This window comes from Muscardinus avellanarius, assembly GCF_963383645.1.
Source record: "Muscardinus avellanarius genome assembly, chromosome: 3".
NCBI lineage: Eukaryota > Metazoa > Chordata > Mammalia > Rodentia > Gliridae > Muscardinus > Muscardinus avellanarius.
Window position 1 is genome coordinate 68,404,576 of NC_137788.1, and position 26,904 is coordinate 68,431,479.

Genomic DNA, 26,904 nt, shown 5'->3' on the forward strand with positions numbered 1-26,904 from the left:
TAAACCCACAATAAAGTAACTTGTATATTAATACAAGAAAAAAGTCTTTGTTTTATTTATTTATTTATTTATTTTTTGAGGTACTGGGGATAAAACCCAGGGGCATTCTACCTCTGAGCTATATGCCTAGTCCTATTTTTTTTTTTGTAACAGGGCCTCACTGAGTTGCAAAGGGCCTAAGTAGCTGTGGCTGTCTGAGAACCATAATCCTCTTGTCTCAGCCTTCCAAATGCTCAAATTACAAGCGTGCGCTACTATGCCCGACCTTTCCTTTTATAAAAAGACTTGTACAATCAGAGCTGTGTGTGGTGGTGCACACTTGTAATGGGAGGCTGAGACAGGAGGACTGCGCAGGTTCAAAGCCAGCGGAGGCTGGTTTAAGAGACCGTTTTCAAATAAAAAATATAAATTAAGTCTGGGAGTGTATCCCAGAGGTAAAAGGCCCCTGGGTTCCATCCCCAGTAACAACAAAAAGAAAAAACAAAACAAAACAAACCAAAAAAGACTTGTACAATCAGATACTTACCTACTACCGATCATTAGAATTTTACAAAACTCAGTATTTTCTCATGGCAACCTTTTAATGACAGTCAAGTATAAAGTAGAAAATTCTTTACTGAGTATTGTGTATAAAAGACACAAAACACTCCCATATAATATTCATCAAAGTACATTTATTTATTTTTTATTGAGACCACAGTGAATACAAAATTACAGCAAGCACGTGTTCTTTTACATACAATATCATTAAAGCAAACTCCAAACCACAGTTTGTAAAGTATTCAATTTACCTCAAGTCCAAGCTGCATCTCCCTAAGACACTGTTCCCATCACAGTAGCCATTTTAAGCCAATCTTCTTTTTACACACGGGTAGTTTCTGTAGAGAACACTTTTCTCAGGACGAAAATGCATCGAGCATGCATAAGAAAAAATATATATATTCGCAAATACATTTAAGAGTTTCTTTAGGGGTGTTACTGAAGAAAACAAAACCCTGGGATTTATTTGCTTCTTAAAAGCACTAATTTTAAAAAATCCCTTGGAAGTTTTATTGTGGTAAGAAAAAGTGACTGATTAAACAAAATGTTAAGGTTATTTTCAGAATCAGAATTATCTTTAACTAGGTACTGTTAAAATGCATTTTATAAATGAGGCAGAATTTGCAGAAAACAAAACTAAGACATCCTCATTGATTAGTAAACTATATCATTAGACAACATGTAACTTTCTATGTAGAACTTGTTCTATTGGCAGAGTATCTACACAACTAACAAAATGTTAAGACTTGTAATACACTCCTATTTCCTCCTAAGGTACTCTGCTACTCCTAACCAATCCCACCCTTATGAATTAACTACCAATATATTTGTTTAAGAATATATTTTACCATGTTAATAAACAACTAGTACCAAATCACTAGTTTTAGTATTAAAACCATTTTCATTAATTATAAAACAAAACTACTTCTCAATTCTAAAAGAAACATCAAAACACAGAATTCTAAGTTTCACCACACTGTCTTAATTTGCTTTAAGTGCTAAATCAAATAAATCAGTTCAATTTAAACTAAACATTGCATCTACCACTCCTAACATCCACTGCATTCACATCAACTGGCTCACCTTTTCTGCTTTCCGTTTATTCCAATGTTAATATTAGTGCCATTTAAAAAAATGCGTATAGTATCAGTGAAGGCTTATGGTAAAAGGAATTAAAAAATTTTCATGAGATAAAACAATGCCTCAATATCTACCAGTATTAATTTAAATTTTCTTTCATAAAAATGCAAACTACAACTAACCAAAACTCAACAGGCTTTCTTAAGGTTGAAAGAGCCTTTTAAAAGCATCTACTTCAACATACCTAGCATTGACTATCAAAACACACATACACATGAATGTGGTGCAGTAACTATGTAACTTAAGAAATTTAACAGTTCATGGAACATTTAAGATCAAGTGAATAGCACTTTAAAATGAGAAGTGATCAAAAGCAGGTACATTACACCCTAAATCATATGTATGGGAATACATTTCATATTTCTCAATTATGATTTGCCAATTTTACCTTCTACATTGAGCCCTTCTATGGTCCATGCTCATCGGCTCACCAATGGCATACACTCAAAGGATTCCTCTTTATGGGTAACTATCTCAGGACCTGATTTTATGAGCTATGATTTGGTGCTTGCAGCATCTTCAGCACTGTGTGTGAAAATGAAGGCAGTATTTTTGAATATTTTTCTTTGTTGTAGAGATAAGCAGGAGTTTTAAAAGGATCAGCACATTTTAGAAATTGAATAAACAAAACTGATAGGATGCTGCCTTAATACATTCATCTTAATTAAAAATATGTACCAGTTAAAATAATCTATAAAAACACACAAACATTTTAAACTGGCAAAAATAAAATAAATGCACCGTCAGTTATTAAAATATTATAAATCAGAAAAATATTGGTTGCTACACAGATTATGAAAGGTTATTTGCTATACAGTTAACATTTCACTGATGTACATGCCTTTTATGAAAACATACTGCCAGTATTCCATAAATTTTTTTTTCAGCATATAGTTAGGAAAACAGAACTGTCTAACAAAAAACCATAAAACTGTCTCATGTTCTTACTGAATCACTATAGTTCAAGGAAAAAAAAGAACAAAAGAAAAGAGAAAAGAAAAAAGAAAAAACCTATAGCTCCAGGGGGGCAGAAAGAAAACGTCCTGTTAATCATATATAAACAGACTGTGAAGGCTGTTGAAGTTTCTGACCAAATGATTTCCTATATTCTAAAAACTATGTTAACTGCCCTTTCTTAACTGTAACACTTATATTTAGGGAAAAAAAATGCAAAAAGGTTTGGATGTAGTTCAGTTACAGCAGCAATCTACTCATTATTTTGTTTTTTAAAAAAAATTAAAATAAAAAACATTACCCAGAAATGTACACAGTTGCTTGAACAACTTAACAGACTTTCCACTAAAATGGTAGCATAACAAAATACATTTTGGGGAAGCAGATTGCTTTCGAGTACACAACCACAAAAACCTCACAGGGACAACATTAATGTACTGAAATATTTATTTATATATGTCCTTAGGTTGTGCTTACCTGTTGCTTTTTGCAGCAGAACCTAAGGTGGAAGGTCTGGGAAGGCACTGTGAAGTATAAATAATTGCACTGTTTGCAATTAATAAAGATTTTAAACCTTAAATGAATCAAAATCAACAGCCTCCAATTTGTGAGTTATGATAGATACTGAATCCAACTGAACTATTTCTTCAGTTTAATTAATAAATGCACCACTTTCCTAAAAGGTCATCTATACAATAGTATCATGCAAAATACTGAAATTGTTTATGTCAATACCCTACTCTTAAAGATAATAAATAACTCCTTAACTATTAAAACTTCAAACTAGAACTACACATCCAGATCTAAATAAGGGTAAGGGAAGTCATTCTAAGTTATATAAAACAATCAAAAACATTTAAAAATATCTACAATGAACTGTACTGCTATTTTCCACCCTATATGTAATCTCAACATTAAATGTTCTTGTACATCTTCCTGTATAGTATATTTAAAGCAACAAATGGTGCTCCCTACAAATGACTGAATATATATTTATGAAATGGTGTTAAAAGTGCTACATTGCTTATTATTTGCAAACTGAAAACCACTTTTCTGTCTTAAACAATTTAAGTTTTTCATATTAATATAAGGATATGCATAGTTTACACTGAAAAACAATATTTTAGGAGCACCCATGAGTAATACTATTCAACTTTGTTAATGATCAGTTTTCTTTAGCTATAGCTAAAGCATATAAAAAATACTTACCCATTAAAGCTCACTTAAGAAAAATACAGAACTATGTATTATTCTATGTTAAGAAGCAATTATGGTTTTCCAATATATCAGCACTGTATTCCAACATAATATTCACACAAAATATGGCATTTGCATTATGTGGAACATTGACAAAAAGATACTGTTGCAGTTCATCAATTTGTCATTCTGATGTACTTACAGTGCAATGCTCCTTGAAGGAACACAATCAAGGATGATACACAGCACAGTCCTCCTCACCCCTACAGAGCTAGTTCTATACTGGCTGGATCAAACCTGCACTTCAACAGACAATGGCAAGACAGACTGTATTTGCATGTAGTCTAATATATTAATATGCAAAGAGCCAACAAATACGCAGAGTAAAACAATGGATTCAACAAAATATCAGAATTTCAGCATGAGTGTTAAAGAGTAATAAAATGAGTTCAAGTACATAAAAAATTAAGTTGATTCAATGACTGGACTTGTGCATTTACAAAACAAACCTTATCTATACTGCAAAAAGAAAAAAAGAAAAAAAAAGGAAAAAGCTTGAACGTTTCCATACCCCAATTATGTTTCAATGGCAGATGCAATGTAGCTATACTTTTTGCATACTATTCACTTTTCTACCCTAAATTTAGAAAGAAACACACTAATATTATATACATTAAAAGAGTTGCTTTACATAAAAAAAACTATTAGACTACTCAAATTCACTATCTGAAAACTGTTTAAAATCAGTTATGCTGAAACAGTCTTGGAAATCAAGTAATAATCAAATCAAGAACAGAAAGGTTAACTGTTATAGCAGCAGTACAGGTCTGAAACAGTGGTCATGTATAAAAGGAAATTTCACTGTTAATGCAATGGAAGTATGCCAAAAGGTCATTGTACACACATGCAGTTTTTAATCAAACAGAAGAAAAAAATGAAGATATCAGGATTACTTGTGCTGAAATAGCCAATACAATAAATGGAAAAGATCCTCCAATCTACCACTATACTGCGAGGGGGAAAAACATGCCAGTGTTTAAAAACTCAATAGTTCACGGGGAAAGCTTATATATTTGTGTATATGTATCTTAATTTATCATTGCTAAGAAATTATGAATCCTTTAAATACCCACATATCCAACTTACCGACACAGGAGGTTTCATATCATTTATTGTAAAGCACAAAACAGGCATTTTAAAAGTGAAAGTATACATTGAAAAAGTACATTTATATCACAAAGCATTGACCACATAATAGTTGCAAATACATATGCTGGAATGTGTACATCTACACTAAATACTAAAAACAAACCAATTTTCATTTCTACACAGAAATATTAACCTCCTATCAGTAGTGATAGATATTTTGTACATTTTCAAAAAAAAGAACTACTTTAAACCAAAAACAAAATTAAGATCTTCATCAAGTCGTCTGCATCCATATATTTAACAAAGGTTTTTTTCCCCCACACAATGAAGCAAATACTGTATTGTCCACTTCTTATTATTGGCCCTGTGCAGAAGAGATACATAAGAAATACACAAAAAGTTAAAGAAAATCCTTTAAATGGAGCTAATTCAGGGGTGAATCCTTTAAGAAAGAAAACTGGTTAATATAAATGGTGGTGGCTTCTTGCATGATTTGCAAATCCCTGGGGGGAAGAAAATTTATTTTTAAAATCAAAGGCATTATAGAAATACTCAGCACTCAGATGCCAGAAAGCATTGTAAAAACAAAAAACCCAAACAATACAATAGTTCAGTTATACTTTGCAAAATAAAAATTAAAAAAGGTAAACATTCCCAAACAGACAAACAGTAAACATGCAGAAAATATGATTGGAATGAAAATTCAACAATTAGCAAATTTAGTATACCTGAGGTGCTGGGGGATGCTGTGGCATTCCCTGGGGACTTGTTTGGGCATAGTAGGCTGCTTGTTGTCTATAGTACTCAGCCCAAGCTGCACTATAATCTGGCTGACCACCTGGTGGAGCCCCAGTAGGAGCAGGAACTGCTTGACCTTCAAGAAAACAGAACAACTTTGTTGCTGTAACCACAATTAAAAGTCCAAAAGAATCTCATTTCTAATAAAAACAATACCTTGCTTCTTGTAATATTCCTCCCAAGCCTTTGAATAATCTTGTGTCTGCCCTTGTTGACCTAAAAAAAACCCCCCTACATTTTAATACAAAATTATATCCACTGTAACAGGTCATAATGACAAAAGTATAGTGAGTCAGAATTGTTGTTTATCTTGATAAGTGTTGGAAAACTATCCAGCAGGTTAAAAAAAAAAAAAAAAAAGAAAAAAATCGTTCGTATGTTAACCATAAATTTTAGTTCTAGAGCATTACAATTTAAAAACAAAACCCTGCTCCAAAAATCCATATAGCTTTAAGTAAAGGCAAAGAGGCATACTGCTTGCCTCAATTCCAGAGTTAATGAACTGTTTTTGTTCTAAAAATATTTCAGAAAGTGCCCTAAATAAGTAGTGTGTAAACCTGTGAATGGTGCCCTGGCAGTAATGGTGAACAGATAGTTAAAGAGGGAAGGAAACCAACTATTTTTTTTGGTCTCATCCATTTAGACTAAGCTGATACACTACTAGTCTTCAACTGTAAGTCCTCAGTAGAGAACCACAAAAGAACATCTATGAAAATCAAACAAAATTTAAGGACCATAATATAAAGACTTGGTATGTTCAAATCCCAACACAATTTCATTAAAAATAATCTGGAAAATGACATAAAGCATAAGAGCAATGAACACACACAAAACAGTTTTCATGAGATAGAGAGGATTATCTTACTGAAGAGATTACAATAATGAAACAGTGCATGAAAACTGAATGGACTCTTGCAATTAAAACAACAAAAATCATACATATACATAAGTACACATGAATCACTTTGGAAAACTGGTGAAATGGGGTGTTTGTCTTACTATTTTCCCAATTTTCTAAAAGTGTAAAAGTTCTCCAAAATAAAAAATGAAGAGCTGGTCACAGTGACATACTCTTGTAATCATAGTTACTCAGGAGGCTGAAGCAGGAGGACTGCAGGTTCGAGGCCAGACTGGGTAACCTGGTAAGACCCTGTCTCAAAATAAAAAAGCAAGCCGGGCGTGGTGGTGCACGCTTGTAATCCCCAGACTTGGGAGGCTGAGACAGGAGGATCACACAAGTTCGAAGCCAGCCTCAGCTACTTAACTGGGGATCTCAGCAACTTAGTGAGACCCTGTTTCCAAATAAAAAATATAAAATAGGTCTGGGAGTATAACCCGGATGTAGAAAGCCCCTGGGTTCCACCCACAGTACCACCAAAGAACCCCCCTCCAAACCAAAAGGGCTAGAGACATGTGTTTCCTATATAGCTTCTTTACATGGGCATGTGGCTCATAATTATAGATGAAACATATTAGAGCACTCTTTTGTTCCTAAGGACTGAACCAGGGGCGCTTTACCTACAAGTTACACCCCAGCCATTTTAACTTTTTGTTTGAAACAGGATCTAGCTAGGTTGCTAAATGTATCACTAAATTCCAAGGCTGATCTTGAATCTACAGTCCTCTTCTTTCAGCCTCCAAGTACTGGGATCATAGGCCTGAGCCACCAGCCACCAGGCAACTTTGTAGTTTTAGAAAGTAGGGTATTACCATTGTAAAACTAGCCATAGAAGCAGCGAGTGAATAAAAATTTAAGATGCATGACTACTAGCTCTAAGAATGAATGAAAAAATAACCTCTTTGTGAAAGAGAAAAATTTCATGTTACAAAAAAAGTCTCACATTTGCCTTTTCTTCCATAAAAAACTTTTCTCAAAGAATGAGTTTAACATTTTGATCTAAGGAGATACAATTTAAGCAAATCTGAAACAAGTCTGTTATAAAATCACATAATGAGCTGGGCGTGGTGGCGCACCCTTGTAATCCCAGCATTTGGGAGGCTGAGAACTGGAAGACCGCGGTTCGTGGACAGCCTCAGCTACTTAGTGAGGCCCTCTGTAACTCAGTGAGACCCGGTTTCAAAATAAAAGAATAAAAAATAGGGCAGGGGATGTAGCTCAGAGGTCAAATGCCCCTGGGTTCCATCCCCAGACCCGCTAAATAAATAAATAAATAAATAAATAAATAAATAAATAAAACCACACAATGTCTCAGTTGGGCTTGGTGGTGCATGTTTGTAATCTCAGTGCTTGGGAGGCTGAGACAGGAGGACAACACAGGTTCAAAGCTAGCCTTAGTTACTTAGTGAGGCTCTCAGCAACTTAGTGAGACCCTGTTTGCAAATAAAGTATAAAATAGGTCTGGGAGGATAGCCTGGAGGTACAAAAGCCCCTGGATTCTACCCCCAGTACCACCAAAAACAACAACAATAACAAAACACACACACACAAAAGTGCACAATGTCTCTTATAAACTACACTTGAAAATAAACCTGGTTAAAGGAATAAAGGAATAACAATTCCTATTTCAAGTTTACAAAAGAAATTAAACCTCATTGTAACACTCATTTTAGAGGCAAAATAATATTGGATGGGGAAAAAAAAAACAGGCACACATGTGAAGAAAACTTAATCAGACTCAAATGTTCCCTAAAAAAAAACCCCCCAAAACAAAACAAAACAAAACACCCTACAAAGCCTCAAACTTAAAAATGTTGATGGATGGCCGGGCGTTGTGGCGCACGCTTGTAATCCCCACGCTTGGGAGGCAGAGACAGGAGGATCACGCAGGTTCAAAGCCCGCCGCGCGCGCACTGGCTTAGGAGACCCTGTTTCCAAATAAAAAAAAAAAAAAAGAAAAAAGAGTAAAAATAGGTCTTGGAGTGTACCGGAGGTATAGAAGGGCTTCCAGGAACCCCAGTACCACCAAAAAAAGTTGATGGATAGCTAAGTTTTTATGTTAGACTCTAAGAAAAACACTCAGTACATAAATTGACATCTGACATTCCAATCTTAACAGTATATTCAAGCCAGGCATGGTGGCGCACACTTGTAATCCCAGTATTTGGGAGGCTGAAACAGGAGGATCGTAGGTTCAAAGCCAGACTCAGCAACTTGGTGAGGCCCTCCACAACTTAATGAGACTGCTTCAAAATAAAAGAATTAAGAACTGGTGGTATAGCTTGGAGATAGAATGCCCCGGGTTCCATCCCCAGTACCACACAAGAAACTCATTCACCCAATCAATCTAAAGGCCAAAATGTTACTGTTCTGCCCAAACAAAAGTAGCGAAAGAATTTTCTTGCTTCTGTACTCCTTATTGCTTTTATTGTTTTGATGTCAGAGGTTAGCCTTCAATTTAGAACAATACATCATATATACATATAGCTAATATGCACATAATAGCTTGTGTTTTACTTCAATCTAGCTAAAGTTATCTATTATAGTTCAAGAGTTACCCTTAAATAGATTATAGCACTCAACATTCTCTCCAAGCATCTTTCCAATGCTTCACATTCTCCTGCCAAAGCCAAGTTTCCAGTCCACCATTTCAGTGATTTCCTTATTTGCTCCCCTCCCAACAGGAATTACCTCTCTCCTTTAAAGCTTTTGTTTGTTCTTTTAAGAGTCTTTATTAATTACAAAAGTTCCTTTTTACTGTAGCCTCAAAAATACCAATACCTACCTTTAGATTGCTGCCATTCCTTCTATGACATAAACTTTTTTGTCACACTGGGAATTTAGCCCAGGGGCATTCTAACCCTGAGCTACACTCCCAGTCCTATTTTATTTTCATTTGGAATCAGGGTCTCACTAGGTTGCCAAGAAGTCCTCGAACTTGTGATCCTCCTGTCTCAGGCTCCCAAGTACTGAAATTACAGACATGAGCCAACATACCTGGCATAACTCTAACTCTAAAATTTCATTCTTAAAAATTCATTCCTATAAACTGGGGATAGCGGTGTATGCTTTTAATCCTTGTACTTAAGAGGCTGAGGCAGGAGGATCTGGGTTCACGGCCAGCCTCAGCCACTTAGGCCCACTGCAACTTAGTGAGACCCTGTCTCAAAATACAGGGGGGTATAGCTCGGAGGTAGAATGCCTCTAGGTTCAATCCCCAGCACCACATACAAAAACAAAACAAAAGGGAATAGGGGTGTAGCCTGATGATGAACATGTCCCTGGGTTCAATCCCCAGTGCCCATCCCCTGAAAAAAGAATTCTCTCCAGAGTTCTCTATGTTTTATCCTAAGAAATTCAGAATTGTTTCAGAAAACAAGACTAATTTTTAAAACTTAACTAGCACAACATCAGCTTCAAAAGAGGTTTACTTATTAGTAAGTGAATAATGACAAATTTATAGTTGATGAATGGAGTTTTCTATTTTTAACAGGAAAAGCTGAAATTAGGCTTCAAAAACTATGACATCCTGCCTAGTTTGGTGAGAAGGACATTGGCTGGGGAATTAAGAAATCAGAAAATCCATTGTCTAGGAAATCCTAGACAGGATACTAAGAATCAACATTTTACCACTCCCCTTTCCCTTTCCATTATTAAGACACTTGAAAACTGAACTATCTTAGTTTTATATCTTAAAGTCTCTCATCTGTGGTTATCCTAAAAAGATCCTGAGATGGTAATATACCTATGGAAGAAATTATAAATTGATAGAGTAGTTAATACACAATGAAACTGTGCATTAAATATCTGACTATATTAGCATTTTTTCCTTTGTTTACATGAGAGGAAACTGCCCATTCAGTCAACACAGGTACATTTTGCTCATAAAATTGACATGCTACCACTGTAGTGCTACATAAAAACATAAGACATTGGGGAGAGAGGATTTTTAGTCAATTCTGTTAATTTATTTCCATGACATCTTTTCATAAAGGATTCCAAGATAGTCTATCAAAATATCTCTAAGATTAGGATTTTAAAGAACAGCTGGCAGGAAAATGTAGTAGGTAAAAAATTAAAACAAAGCAAGTTAAACCACTTCCCTTAAACAAGGAAAAAAAAACTCCACAATTTAGCACATCCACACACATTTCTGACATATAAGAGCTGAACAGAAAACTGTGTGTATGTGTGTTAGTGGGAAATGAACCCAGGGGCATTTAACCTCTGAACTATATACCCTCAGCCCGATTTTATTTTTTATTTTGAAATAGGGTCTTACTAGATAAATGAGTTTCACTACTTGCTAAGGCTGTCCTTGAATCTGCGATCCTCCTGTTTCAGCCTCCCAAGTACTGGGATTACGAGGGTGTGCCACCAAATTCAGCAACAGAAACCAATTATGGTCATGTTGGAAAAAAAAAAAAGATATAATAAAGGACACAACTCATTCCTCAGTTAAAATTACCTACATCCATTAAAATTGCTCTATCTGTCAGTGGTGGTGTAACACCTCTAATTTCAGTATTTAGGAGGCCGAGACAGGAGGCTCAAGGTTCAAAGCCAGCTTCAGAAACTTGGTCAAGACTGTTTCCAAATAAAAAATAAAATAGGGCTAGGGTTGTAGCTTGGAGGTAGAATGTCTCTGAGTTCAATCCCCAGCACCACAAAAATAAATGAATAGGCTTTTTCATACAATAATAACAGAGAAACCTATCTAGCATATTATACATTGTGATAACACAAATTGGAGTGAATGGACCATAAAATGTTCAATCCTTTTAAAATGGTAGACTATCCATTAGTGTTAAGGTGGCTCTAGGTACTGACTACCATATTGCTAGAGTATAATTAATAGCATCCTCCTGCATTTCCAGATGGGTATGGTGCTACATGCCTATAATCCTAGTACCTGGGAGGCCGAGATAGGAAGACTGCAGGTTTAAGGCCAGCCTTAGCAAGTTAGTGAGACCCTGTTTCAAAACAAACATACAACACAAAGAATAGGGCTGGGAGTGTTAGCATGCCTCTAGGCTTAACCTCCAGAAAAAAGAAATACCCCAATTCAAACAATAAATCATGTAGAGTCACTCTAATTAGATTGTATTGGCCAAAGGTCAAGTGATTTCTTTTTGCAGCAGTTACAGGTATGCTTGAGATAAAATAGGTCACAGAAATAAATTAATCTGTTCTATCCTCAGAAATATGTACCACAACACTCCTAGAAGGCCATTCTAACTGGAGAAACCATCACCATTCTGAAAATTTTTCTTTTTATGCAAAATGACATTCTCTCTTTTTAGGGTACTAACCCCAGAGGCATTTTACCTTCAAGCTATATGTCCAGCCTGATTTTTAAAACTTATTTGAAGTGCTGGGCGTGGTGGCGCACGCTTGTAATCCCTGCGCTTGGGAGGCAGAGAGGAGGATCACGTAGGTTCGAAGCCAGCCGTGCTGGTTTAAGAGACCCTGTTTCAAAATATATATATATATAAATATAAATAAAAATAGGTCTGGGAGTGTAGCCCAGAGGTAGAAGGGCTTCCAGGAACCTCAGTACCACCAATAAATAAATAAATAAATAAATAAATAAATAAATAAAAAACTTATTTGAAAACAGGTTCTCACTAGGCTGCTGAGAATCTTGCTAAGTTGCTGAGGGTGGCTTTGAACCTAAAAATCCTCCTGTTTCAGCCTCTCAGGTTTTGAGATTACAAGTGTGTGTCACTATGTCTGGCAAAAAAGAAAATACTGAAATTTACATTAAGTACTATCTTATAACTAAATCTTACCCCTTTCTATGCTAGTGACAGATGTACCAGTTTCTGTTTAGCTTTGGTTTGTAATAACTGGCTATGGCTCTACGTATGTTACTTTTATTTTTTATTTATTAATTATTACTTGACTTACAATTGCATCTGTCATTTGGTCAATTAAAAGAGTTTCGTTCTCTTCCCCCACCCTTTTTTTTTTTTTGTGGTACTGGAGATTGAATCCAGGGGCATTCTACCTCCAAGCTACAACCCCAGCACTATTTTTTATTCTTTATTTTGAACCAGAGTCACGCTGAGTTGCAAATGGCCTAAGTAGCTAGGGCTGGCTATGAACTGTGATCCTCCTGTCTCAACCTCTCAAATGCTGAAATCACAAGTGTACAAGTGTGTGCCGCCACGCCCGGCTCTTTTTATTTTAAAACAGTGCCTCACTGGGTTGATGAGTCTCACTACATGCTAAGGTTGTCCTTGAGCCTGTTAAGTATTGTGGTATTACAGGCATGTGCCACCAGGCCTGGCTCTTTCCTTTTTTTTTTTTTTTTTTTTTTTGGATACCGGGGATTGAACACAGGGGTACTTTATTTTGGAGACACACCCAAACCCTATTTTAACATTTTTATTTTAAGACAGGGTCTCGCTAAATTGCGGAGGCTGGTACCCCATCTGAAATCCTCCCATTTGAGATTCAAAAGTACTGAGTTTATAAGTGTGTGTCACCATGTCTGGCTACACATGTTATTTAAGTAACTAATTTCTTTTGTCACTGTAGGTTGCTTCTTAACAGACTTATTTACTTGTGGTGCTGAGGAAATAAAACCCATGGCTGTTAGCATGTCAGGAAAGAACTCTATCACTGAGCTCCAAAGCCAATCCTCAATTTTTCCTTAGTGCTCTAAAAGTGAACTTCATGCAATTTAGGCTAGTAATGGATGTATGTGTCTCTAACAATAAAGTGTAGCAATATTCAATGTCATATATAAAAGTGAGAATTTCTAGTTACAATTAATAACTGGTTGGCAAATACATGTGTCATATAAACACAACTGGGAGTAGTACTAAAAACCGAACCCAGGGGCATTCTATCTCTAAGCTATATATACCCATCCTTACTTTATTTTGAAATAGGGTCTCACTATGTTGCTGAAGCTGGCATCCCACTTGTGATTCTCCTGTCATTCTCAAAAGTACTAGAATTATGTGAGCCATTGTATCTGACTAACCACAAAGCTAATATTTGTAACAGCTCTATAATGTCTTAAAATTGATTTTATTACTGTTACTGGGGTTTGAGCCCAAGGGTAGTTTACTTCTGAGCTATACACCCAGCCATTTAAATTTTTTTTTTTTTGAAACAGGGTTTTATTAGGCTGAGGTTGACCTCAAAGCTGTGATCCTGTCTCAGCCCTCAAGTACTGGGATTATAGGTTATCTGTTACCACCGCGAGACCAGTGATTTTAGAATGTAATCTTGTTCAACTATTTTCTTTCTCAATATTTTAAGTTAATTAACACATCAAAGTCAATGAAAAACATGATACACATATGCTTTATCAGGATCTCCAATATTCTAACGTATAGTTACTAAGTGCTTCAACTTAATTAAAGAATATTTCAATATATACAACCTACCCATTTTCTTGTAGTACTCTTCCCAAGCCTTGGTATAATCAACCTGTCCAGCTGGAGCTGGATTCTGCTGATCTCCTAGTTCAAGAAAACAAACCAAAACAAAGAAAAGAATATTAAAAGTTTTTAGAGGCAAGTTTAGGTCTTTCCTTGTGTTCCTTGAATATAGGAGTTGGCAGTAGTTTGCGTGCCATGGAACAGTTAGGTAGAAAGGAAGTACTGTATGGCAGTGGTAAAGATATAAGATGGTGAAGGCATAAAAGGTAGTAGACAAATAAGACTCGTAAATTTATGTCCAATAATACACATATGGATATTTATTTACTTCTGTGGTATTAAGGATTGAAACCAGGGGTCTTCTACCTCTGAGCCATACCCTTTTATTTTTATTTTATTTTGAAGTACTAGGGATTGAATCCAAGGGCATTCTAGCTCTAATCTACACCCCCACCCCTATTTTATATTCTTTATTTTGAAACAGGGTCTCAGCAAATTGTGGAGGACCTGAGAAATTGTTAAGGGTGGCTGTAAATCTATGATCATGCCTCAGCCTGCACCACCATGCCTGGCTGCCCCTTTTATTCTGAAATGTGTTTCATGAAACTGCGGAGGCTGGCCTTAAACCTATGATCCTCCTGTCTTAGCCTATGTATTAGAATTACAGGCATGTACCAATGTGTCTAGTTTACTTATATGTCTTAAATACATGGGTGTAGGTATGTGTGTTTAAGTATATTCCTAGATATTTTTTTTGAAGGGGGAGTGATATTAGGGAACAAGTCCAAGATTTGTCACTGAGCTACATCATCCCACCTCTTTTTAACTTTATTTTTGAGAAGGGTCTCACTATATTGCTCAGTCTGGCCTCCTGTGACCTTCCTACCTCAGCCTCCCAGTAGCTGGGAGTATCGCATGTGCCAGTTTAGTTACTACTTTATTGTTCTGTGTCCTGAAAGAACCTAGAAGCAACGACACCTCAGTAAGAGTAAGCATACTGAGTTTGGTTTCTAAATGCCATCCTCTACTCAAAGTAAATCAGGGATCCTTAAAGAAATGACTAATACATGGGCTGGAGCCCCCCCCCCAAAAAAAAACAACCAAAAAGCATCTTTATGCCAAAGAATAAGGAAGAACTTAATGAATGACAGGGTTTTCAAAACAATACCAGAACAACCCTGAAGATACTCTTGGCTGGCCAAGTTTGGGACAATCGGCTTGTTAAAAAAGTATTAAACACAGTTTAATAAAAGAACCTACTGAATAAAATAGAAATCCATCCTGATATGAAAAACCAAAACCAAAAAGAAAAAAGGATGACAAATCTCTTCTTTCTAGTAAAATAACAATTAATAAATGTAACATGTTAGAAATAGAAAATCACCCCCATAGTAGTAGCTGAATACGGCAAGTGTGTTAATGAAGGTATTAACGACAGAACTTTTGAGGTTTTTTTTTCCTGCTAAATATTACCTCATAGTCATAAGAAACTGTAAAACATGCCAGGTAAAGTGTTACACATCTGTAATCCCAGCTGCTTTTGAGGCTGAGGCAAGAGGATGGCTTGAGCCCATGTGTTTAAGATCTGCCTGAGTACCATAGACAGGCCTCCTCTCAGAAAAGAGAAAAAAGCAAAGATTGAGGAATTATTTCAGATTTGTGAGACTTAACTGGCCTGATAACTAAATATGAGATGTTATCAGACAGAATCCTGAATCCAGAGATAAGATATTGGAATACTGGGTAAAATCTAAATAAAGAATGCATAATGGGACAATAATATCAACGTTGAGTAATTCGCAGAGCTATATGGTTAGTATATTTTGAGAAGTACATTATTTAAAGGTAACATGGCATCATACCTAGAGTGTAATTTTTTTGTGTGTGGAATTGGGAATTGAAAACAGGGGCATTCTACCTCTTAGCTCCACCCTCAGCCCTATTTTTTCTTTATTTTGAAACCAGAATCTTAGCTGGGTATGGTGGTGCACACTTGTAATCCCAGCAATTGGGAGGCTGAGACAGGAGGATCGTGGTTGGCGGACAGCCTCAGCTAATACTTAGTGAGGCCCTTTGCAACTCAGTGAGATCCTGTTTCAAAATAAAGAATAGAAAAATAGGGCTGAGGGTATAGCTCGAAGGTAGAATGCTCCTGGGTTCCATCCTCAATACTAAAAAAAAAAAAAAAAAAAAAAAAAAAAAAGCCAGGCATGGCGGTACGTGCTTGTAACTCCAGCATTTGGGAGGCAGAGACCAAAGGACTGCAGTTCACAGCCTCAGCTACTTAGTGAGGCCCTTTGCAACTCAATGAGACCCGGTTTTAAAATAAAGAATAAAAAATAGGGCTAGGGATATGGCTCGGAGGTAGAATGCCCCTGGATTACAACCCCAGATCCCCTCAACCAAAAAGGGAAAGAAAACAATAGGATCTCACTAAGTAGCATAGGCTGGCCTTGAACCTGTGATCCTCCTGTTTCAACCTCCCAAGTACTGGAATTACAAGTGTGTGCCACCACACCCTGCCCTTTAATTTTCAACGATTCTTTTCAGAAATAACAGACACAGACATATACATATATGAAAATGGGGGTAATGCAGTATATGAAGGATAAAACATCAATGGCTGGGCTACATGGATGTTCTTGGTACTGTTTTTACAACTTTTATGAGTTTGAAATTATTTCAAAATAACTTATTTAAGAAAGTAAGTCTGCTTGCTGAAATTGTAATTGAATAATGTCAGAAATTTTAGATATTACATAGTGATATACTTCATATATAATCCCAAACACATTTTGGCTTTCCAATAGAAAATAAAGTTGCTAGTTACCATAGTTACCTTGTCCATTAGTCTGCGTTGTAGTTGGTGCACCTGCAGGAGCTGCAGGTGGTGGCTGTGCTTGCTGTTGATAATAGTGAGCATAATAAGCAGCCCAAGCTGCTGAATTTGGATCCGTCCCTGCCTTAGCTAGAATAAACAGAAACACAAGGTTTGTATTCAAAGTTTATAATTACCCCCCACGCCTACACACCCACACCACTCTCCACTCTAACATATAGACCCCAAATTAGACACAAACAGCAAATATACACTTTTAGATGGGCACAGTGGCACATGCCTGTAATCCTAGTGCTTTGGAGGCTGGAAGATCACAAGTTTTAAGTTTGCATTCAGTAATGTAGATAGACTGTTTAAAAAAGGGCTGAAGTGTAGCTTAGTGGTAGAGTGCCCCAGAGTTTGATCCCAGTGAGAAACTCACACACACTTTCAAAAAAATTTCCCCCCCTGGGATTGAACCCAGAGGCATTCTACTTCTGAGCTATACCCCCAGCCCGATTTTATTTGGAAACAGGGTCTCGCTAAGTTGCTGAAAGCCTTACTAAGTTGCTGGGGCAGGTTTTGAACCTGTGATCCTCCTGACTTAGTCTCCCAAGTACTGGGATACAAATGTGTACCACCACACCCGGCTCACTTTCAAGTTTTCTAATATTTTAATTGGTTTTTATTAGAAAATTGGCCTTCCTAGGTTACAAAGCTTTAGTAACAGAACTGGGATATGAATTGGATGAAATGCTCCAATTCCAATGCGTTGTCTCAGACTACACTGCTCTTGTCTTTTCTAAACCAGTTTAGAATCAAGCCTAAGAGTTCTAGGTGGGAAATGACTAAATTAAGAGGCTTTTAAGGGTTAATCTGTAAAAAAGGGAAACTATTTTACAACTATGAACTTTGTATTGTTTTCAGTGAAGAGGTAAAAACCCTCCTATCAATACCTCTCTAATACTCAAATTCCAGTCACAACAAATTATTTTACTTTTCAGAAGACATCATGCTCGTGCTGGGCCTTTGATTATCAGTTTCCTTGTAGGTGGTTCATCTTCACTCACCCCTTATAAATGAATTGATGTATGAATAGTTTGAGACCTCTTAGATACCAAAAGTTCTTGTACCGATTCTGTCCATTTTTTTTTTGGTAGTACTGGGGATTGAACTCAGGGATTTTTGTCTCTAAACTACACCACCATCGCTATTTTACTTGAAATAGGATAATTACGGCACACTGGCCTTGAACCTGAGATCCTCTAGTCTTAGCCTCCCAAATAATAGGATTACAGGATGTGCCACAAGGTCAGGCCGATTCTGTCCTTCATAATAAACCATGGATATTATATAACACAACAGACATATCTTTATTATTGTACCAGTAAGACTATTATTTCCTTAGTCTGTTATCTATATGTAATCTATTTAGCCTTCATTCCAAACTAACAGCAATTCCCAGCTGCTTAATAAAGGTTAGTAAAGTATGAGGAAAAAGAGGGATCAGTTTCTAGAAAGGAAAAAAAAAAAAAAATCAGGTGATACAACCTTAAGGTTGTATTAGATCATTCTCCAAACCTTTCTCAACTGCTCAATGCAACAGGTTTTCTATGTTGGATATTTATATGCCCCAATCATGCCATTATCTGTACAGTAGCTAATACATATATTTCACTTGACACAATGTCTTCTGTATAGAGAGATTAAGATACAATACTTTTCTTTTTTTCCCCTAGGCAGGATCTTATTCAACTTGTGCAGGTTGGTTTTGAATTCCTACCTCAGCCTCCCAAGTAGCTAGGGCTACAAACAGCTGCATACCACCATGCTGGGCAGATAGAACAAACTTTAGTAATCAATACTTGTACTCCTTCATTGTAAACCATAAAGAAAACCAGTCTCACAGTTACATGTAACTAATATGTATGAGAACTTAATATTCACCCAACACAACATCCATTTATTATCATTTAGTAGATGACAAAACTGGGTTAGAGGGTTTCAGAAACTTCCTTGATATCCTACATTTAGTAAGTTATAGGTCTAGAACTGCTCTAGGTCTGTTTAACTCTACAGTATAAGTTCTTGACCACTATACATATGCAACAGATTATTTTACAGAAGTACTCTAGAGAATACTGACAATAAAATATTACACAATTCTTTGTCTAATAAAAGCAGTATCTCACTCAGATACTGAGTAACCCTACGGTAAACCTGAACTGGACCAACTAGCAGTAATATTTCAGCTAAATGAAATTACTTATCTGCCAAAGGCAATGACAGAAGCCATATTCATTGGTCATGTTTTACAATAGAGACCTCATTACTACTAAGACTGTGTTAAGACCACTCCTTATTCCCATTTTTTCTTAATCATATTAACTACCAACCAGTGTTCATAGATGCAAATCCTATAAGATACAAAGTTACTCAACTGAAATATGCCCCTTAATCTGCTCAAACTCTTTACTGTGATTTTTTGCTTAATCATACCATTCCAATTGGCTTACAAGAGAAAACTTTATGTTCTTAAAAGACTGACCTTTTAGACATTTAGACACATTTTATGCTTCTGTACCCTGTAAGCTTTTTTTTTTTTTTTTTTTTTTTTTGCGGGTTTGGGGATAGAACCCAGGGGCTTTCCACCTCTGAGCTACACCTCCTGCCCTACTTTTTAAGGGGAGTAAATGGTTTACTGGAAGCAGCAGGGAAAAGGGAAAAGTGGCCGAACACCCCAAAGGTGCTGCCGGGGCTCTGGTGTCCAGTAGCTGTCTGCAGGTCACTACCCGAGTGTAGCCCGAGCCAAGTGCCGTCAGTTACAAACTACTGTCTCCCAGGGTCCACGCGATCTGCCAGAAAAAAGGTACAGGTCACGCCTAGGGGCCCTGGTCGGCCTTGATGTCCAGCAGAGGCCTTCAGGTCACCACCCGAAAGTAGCCCGGGCCACGTGCCGTCCGTTACAGTCCACCTTCTCTCAAGGCTAACACGATCTGCGAGAAAGAAAAGCTCCCCAAAGGGAAGGGGGTAACTGAGAAGGAAAAACCCCCTATTCTTTATTTTTGAAACAGGGTCTCATTAAGTTGCGGAGGTCCTCACTAAGTAGCTGAGGGTGTCCGTGAACTGAAATCTTTGGTCTCAGCCTTCCAAATGTTGGGATTACAAGTGTGTGCCACCACACCCAGCTTACCTGGAAGCCTTTTGATCAGTTTTTCTTACAGTGAAGTGCATTCATTTGATATAGAATATAAACCCATCTTTGCATTACCAGATGCTAACATTAAAATTGTTTCTATTAATGAAACGATGTGGTTATTTGTTGACTGTCACGTATGTCATCAGACTTCATAAAGCAAAGTTACAAAATTATAAGTATTTTAGAATATGGGGTCACATTTAAATACTTTCATTAAATGAATAACTTTGTTTTGTATAAACTAATCCATAATTCAATATACCTTCTTAAAACTACTCCAGTGAAAGGCCTAAAAGGTAGGTAGCAGGTGGAAAAAGGAATAATTTTTATGTGTTATAAACTGGTGGTTTCAGAGGCCTCTGATCAAGATGGAAAAACTATATGGCATGCGAAGGTGTTAAGAGAACAGAATATAATAGATACAGACACACACATGTACATATAAATACACACACATATATATTCTAGATGAATACTTAATGTATTTTAGAGTTCCAGCATAGTTATGAAATATGGACCTCATTTTTACTAATGTGTGAAGCTGCCTTACCAAGAGTACTAGAAAAGACAGCTTTACTTGGAAGTTTAATGGCCAAGTATTCAAATGTATTTAAAACACACCATCATCTTAAAATACAAATTCTCTAAGTATAATGTCGCAATTAACACTATACACTCAAAGCACTGGTATCTAAAATCTAAGCCATTGTACTTCTTCCTGTAGCTTCTGTTTTTGGTACGCCACTGTATTAATTTAAAAACTGAGAAAGCTAGAAAAGTTTTATAAAAGCAAATATAGGATCAATCTTTTACACTGATGTAGAAGCACTAACACTCTGCTCAAAGAATAAAAAAGTAAAGACAATGCATACATATGTAAAATCAACAATAGAACAGTAATAAGGGATAGCAGACATACAATACAGAAAACATAAAATGATAAGTATCTTTTACCGGGATCAGGAGGAGCCTGTTGTTGCCAATGTGGATATGCATTTCCCCACCCCTGGGGAGCATATGGGGCTGGAGGTCCACTGAAAAGATAAGTAATATTAAAAAAATTCACCAAAAGATAGAATCTTTAGGAAAATGTCTACAACTAAACCTAGTACTTACTGAGGAGCTGGGCCAGGTGGTCCTGGATTATAAGGTGCAGGATTGTATGGTCCCATTGGGGTTCCAGGCCCTGGAGGCCCAGGAGGCCCATGGGGGCCTGGGACACCATGAGGCCCATGGGGTACAGGTGGCCCTAAAGGATTTACTGGGCCCTGCAAAAAACAAAACAAAACAAAAACAAAACACCAAGATAACATACAAAATCAGAATAAAGGTGAAAGTTAACAACTCAAAGGCCAAATAATCTACCTCTACCCTCTCATAACCTATAAGGAAAAAATTTTAGATTATCCTTCCTTTCTTCATACTGCAAAGTATTATTTGTGTGTGTGTGTGGGGGGGGGGTATTGGGGGTGGAACCCAGGGGCTTTTTCTACCTCTGAGCTATATTCTCAGACCTATTTTATACTTTATTTGGAAACAGGGTCTCACTAAGTTGCTGAGAACCTCACTAAGTAGCTGAGGCTGGCTTCGAACCTGTGCGATCCTCCTGTCTCAGCCTCCCATGCACTGGGATTACAAGCGCGCACCACCATGCCCAGCTGAAGTACTATTTTAGCTGTCATTACTGAGACATGTAAAATTCATAAAAATAGCGTTAACAACTGAATGTGCAGATTGATGCATTTTGTTTAGCTACTATTCTATTATTTGCAGACAGTATTCTTTCTCTTTCTTTTTACAATTTTTTCTCTTGAATATCAAACTATATTCTGAGCTGTATCCTCAATTTCAATTCTTTTTATTTTGCAACAACATATTGCTAAGGTAACATATATTAGCATTGAACCATCAATCTTTCTGGTCTCAGACTCCCAAGTACTGGGTTTATAGGCTTGTGCCACTCTGTCCAGCTCCTTTTACAATTCTTATATTTAATATTTCTAAATCATCTTAATCATTAAAACTTATGACAGACCAGGCTCTTATCTATACTTTGCTCTATTTCCAAGTACTTAACAAAAAAGGGTAAACATTTTTTAGGGCTCTGTGCCAAGTACCTTTTAAAGTGAAACACAGACACACTCAATGCCTACAATTCTATGAAGAATGTACTGTTTCCTCATTGCATAGATGGGAATGGAGACACAGAAGAGAAAAACCTCTCTAAGGTCACACAAAAAGTAAATGGTTCACAGAAATTTTTTTGTATGTGGCAAAGGGGATTGAACCCAGGGGCATTCTACCTCCAAGCTATACCCCAGCCCTATTTTTTTATTCTTTATTTTGAAACAGGGTCTAAGTTGCAAAGTGTCAAACCGTGATTCTCCTGTCTCAGCCTCCTGAATTCTGGGATTACAAGTGTATGCTACCACTCCTGGCTTAATTTTTTATTCTGAAACAGGGTCTTGTTAAGTTGCTGAGACTGATCTTGAACCTGCAAGTCTCCTGTCTCGGCTTCCCATGTACTGGTATGTGTCTCCATGGCCAGCAGATTCACAGGATTTTGAATCAAGGTAGCCTGACTCTAGAAAAACATGTTTATTTTTGTTTTGTAATTTATTTTTATTTTACTTTTTTGCGGTACTGGGGATGGAACCCAGGGGCATTCTACCTCTGAGCTACACTCCCAGCCCTATTTTTTCTTTATTTTGAAACAGGGTCTCACTGAGTTGCAAAGGGCCTCACTAAGTAGCTGAGGCTGACCGTGAAACTCAATCCTCCAGTCTCAGCCTCCCGAATGCTGGGATAAGCGTGTGCCACCACGCTTGGCTTTATTTTTAACAAATTTATTTTAAAAAGAATACATGTTATGGGGTGCTGTATTATGTTTCAATACAGGTTATGTATATATTGAGTGATATTTAAATTGGGTGAATAAAATCCATATCCTTAATTACTATACCATACTAATTTCTTTTTTTTCCTTTGGTAGTACTGGGGTTCCTGGAAGCCCTTCTACCTCCAGGCTGCACTCCCAGACCTATTTTATGCTTTTTTATATTTGGAAACAGGGTATCTTAAGCCAGTACGGCTGGCTTCGAACCCACACAATCCTCCTGTCTCAGCCTCCCAAGCACAGGGATTACAAGCGTGCGCCACCACGCCCCATACTAATTTCTAAAACTACTTATTTTCCATAAATCATCTGCTAAGCTAATAAAACAAAATGTGATATTCAGTTTTCACCCTTTGCCATTAACTAAATCCACAAACATTTTTGAAACACTTAGTTCATACCACAAATGTATATGTATACTTTTGTAGGACTTTGTCATGTCTACATCTATTTTTGTAGTCTCAAGTAGATGAACAGTTTCAAATATCCTTTTCACCCCACTTACAGCATGACAAACACCAAGAAGAATCTGCCTTTTAACTTATTAGAACCACCTGGAACATCTTTGTAAAATGAGGATGTAATCCTAGTACTTGAGAAGCTGAGATAAGAAGATTGTGGATTTTTTGACAGCCTCAGCAATTAGTGACTCTCATCAGCCTATCAAGACCATGTTTCAAAAATAAAATTAAGGCTGGGTGTGTAGCGTGGAGGCTCCCGGGTTCACTCCCCAGCACCACACCAATAAATAAATAATAAATAAAAACAAGTAAAATAATAACAAATAAGAAACAAAGAGTTTCTGTTTAAAAATACACATATTTCAGGTGCAATCAAGAATGCCTGTGTATATTATATATTATGTTTAAGAGTGTGAAACAAAGAATGCATTTTAAAATCCTAGATGACTGTGACCCACTCTAAAATTCAGAATTTACAAATTTCTACCATACAGCGAGAGGATTCATCGTTTTTGTCTCACTAGGGATAGGTATAAATTAAGACCGTAACACTGAATTCCCATAGCAAAGTCCTTCAACTACATTCTACAATCATCTGACAATACTAACATGTATATAATGCTCCCATCTCTTATCTGAGCACACCCAAATGCAAGGCTATAAACACCTGTAGATGTATATTTAATTATGCTATTCTTATTCCTGGACAACTTTCCTATTATCATTCATATGTATTATTCATGAAACCTGTAATTTTAGTCTAGAAATTACATTTTCCTATGATGCATCTGAAGTAGCTTATATAAGGAACAGGGTCTATGTTATATAATTAGAAATTTAAAGCATACGCACACCAATCTTTTCTTCTATTAGTTGCCGAGCATAGTCTATTTGCTGTGGAGTGCCACGAATTGTAAATAACTTCATATTAGGATCTGCATTAGGTGGAGGATTTCTCTGAAGTTCTATTCTGGCACCAGATTGCTGGCTTATACTTTTTATGGTTTCACCTCCTAAAATGAAAAGACAGTTAATTTCCCTTAAAGTCCAAAGGATGTTAAGAGGCACAATTCAACAGGAAACAGCCATAATTAAATGAGTCATATTAAAGAAAAAAATTTTTTTTGGTGGGTTTGGGGATGGAACCCAGGGGCATATGACCTCCGAGCTTCACCTCCTGCCCTTTTATTTTTATTCTTTATTTTGAAACAGGATTTCACTAAGTTGCAGAGGACCTAAGTAGCTGAGGCTGTCAGTGAATCGTGATCCTCCAGTCTCAGCCTCCCAAATGCTGGGATTACAAGCATGTGCCACCATGCCTGGCTCATGTTAAAGAAATTTTGGTCACCATTCTCTCTATTCTCTATTAGGATTTTCTAGTCAATCTACACATAATTATACCAAGAGTCTCATGCTTCTCTTAAGATACATTAAAGTTCACTTAGTACATACACACTATAATGTGGATTATAACATACATATCTGGTTTGAAGAAATTATCTTAAACAATGTACAAACACTTTTTTGGGGGAGTAGTACTGGTGACTGAACCGAGGGGCATTCCACCTCCAGCCTTATTTTATTTTTATTTTGAAACAGTCTTCCTAGGTTGATGAGACTTACTATTTGCTGAGACTATCCTTGAACCTATGATCCTATTCAGCCTACTAAGTACTAGGATTACAGGCGTGTACCACCACAGCCAGCTGAACACATCTCTTTCTTTTTTTCAGTGCTGGGGATTAAATGTAGGGGCATTCTACCTCTGAGCTACACCCTCAGCCCTATTTTTTATTTATTTTGAAAATTTAAAAATGTGATGCAGGGAAAAATCAAACAACTTAAAAGCAAAAACACCCACCCAAACCACTTTTTTGAGTCAAGTTTTTTACACTAGTAATTAATTATGGTTTCCCTTTCTCTTGAAGCCAGTGAAATTCAATCCCATTCTAAGCATACAAAAAAATGTTTTGTTACATATCAACATAAGAAAACTCTGCTGGGCATGAGGGTGCATGCTTGTAATCACAGCATTCAGAAGGCTGAGACTGGAGCATGGCAGCTCGCGGACACCCTCAGCTACTTTGTGAGGCCCTCTGTAACTTAGTGAAACCCGGTTTCAAAATAAAGAATAAAAAATAGGCAAGGGGTGTAGCTCAGAGGTAGAATGCCTCTGGGTTCCATCCCCAGACCCGGGGGGGGGGGGGGGGAGGAGAAAAAATAAAAGAAAAAAACCCCAAACAAAAAAACCTCTTCAACTAAAATGCAGCCAAGGGCGGATGGCAGGGCAGGGTGGGGGAACACAACTGACTGCCACCTGTTTATAACAGCAACAGAAATCAGGGTTCAGAAAAATTGTACAAAAAAATCCCGAACATTAAGAATTTAAAATATATATTGCCTTTTCCTATTATTAATCCAGTTTTCCCAGTTGGCACAATGAAGTTAAATTCCTGTAGTCCACCAGGTGGCCCCATATTCCAGTTGCCTTGACCTCTACCTCTTCCTCTACCACCAGGTCCAGGTCCACCAGGATTACCAGCCTAAGGAGGAAAAAGACAAGAAAGTCAGCATAGAGATAAACTCATCTATGTTAAAATTATGTTATTCTTGAGTAAGAAATTATGAGATAACTTCAGAGATTATGTGATCAACATACTCTTCAAGTAATAAATGCAATGTTTTAAAACAGGGGTGAAAAAGGCACTTATGCAGTAATTTTTCCTGGTGCAGGAGGTCTACCTGAACACAATTTAAACTTTCAAGCCATTAATTTGGGCATGGTGGCACAGCCCTATAATCCCAGTACTTGGGAAGCTAAGACAAGAGAAATAACAGTTTTGAGGCCAGCTTCAACAGTATAGTGAAACACTGCTTCAAAAATAAAAAGGGCTGAGGGTGTAGGCTGGAGGTCCAACAACCCTGGATTCAATTCCCAGCACCCCTCAAAAAAACCAAAAACCAAACCAAAACAAACTAAAGCACAAGAAAACCCACAAACTCCCATTAATGCCCCATTAATAAAGCATAATTAAGAGCAATCCCTAATATGAAAACATAAGGGGCACTTAAGATTTGATAAAAAAAATATTTTTCCAATAAAGACAAAATGAAATGTTAACTCTCTATCAAACCTGAACACTTCGAAGAAGGTCTGTAATAATTTCTGCAGCATGTTGACATCGGTCTGGAGGTCCTGTTATCTGTGCTATTCTATCAGGTGTTGTTCCATCATCTTTGAAAAAAACCAATTGAAATTAAATATTAGTGTGTGTCAAAACTAGCTGCTACCAATATTAAGAAGATGAAATATATGTACTCACCTGGCTTAAACTGAATCCGAACACCAGCATCATTTTGTATTTTTTTGATCATCTCTCCATTTCTTCCTATTACAATGCCAACAGCAAATCTTGGAATGGGGACCTTATGCAAAGAAGCATAAGTGTTAAGAAAG

The 26,904-nt window shown here is 36.8% G+C and overlaps 1 protein-coding gene across 6 annotated transcripts in view; it reads right to left on the reverse strand.

Annotated features, from left to right (window-relative positions):
- Positions 1 to 2,174: 2,174 nt before the first annotated feature.
- Positions 2,175 to 26,904, reverse strand: part of FUBP1 (far upstream element binding protein 1) — a gene marked incomplete at both ends in the record, with an annotated part of 37,751 nt that continues 13,021 nt past the window's right edge. For 2 of the 6 annotated variants that reach the window (XM_080693186.1, XM_080693184.1), the window contains 11 exons: positions 2,175 to 2,205; positions 3,112 to 3,158; positions 5,709 to 5,854; positions 14,080 to 14,154; positions 16,913 to 17,041; positions 21,045 to 21,124; positions 21,207 to 21,358; positions 24,300 to 24,460; positions 25,849 to 25,990; positions 26,582 to 26,682; positions 26,771 to 26,873. In XM_080693186.1, coding sequence (XP_080549312.1) covers positions 2,175 to 2,205; positions 3,112 to 3,158; positions 5,709 to 5,854; positions 14,080 to 14,154; positions 16,913 to 17,041; positions 21,045 to 21,124; positions 21,207 to 21,358; positions 24,300 to 24,460; positions 25,849 to 25,990; positions 26,582 to 26,682; positions 26,771 to 26,873 — 1,167 coding nt within the window. Of the gene's footprint in view, positions 2,206 to 3,111; positions 3,159 to 4,094; positions 4,134 to 5,441; positions 5,484 to 5,708; positions 5,855 to 14,079; positions 14,155 to 16,903; positions 17,042 to 21,044; positions 21,125 to 21,206; positions 21,359 to 24,299; positions 24,461 to 25,848; positions 25,991 to 26,581; positions 26,683 to 26,770; positions 26,874 to 26,904 lie in introns of those variants that run through there. The other 4 variants (XM_080693188.1, XM_080693187.1, XM_080693185.1 and 1 more) reach the window with 3 other exon arrangements.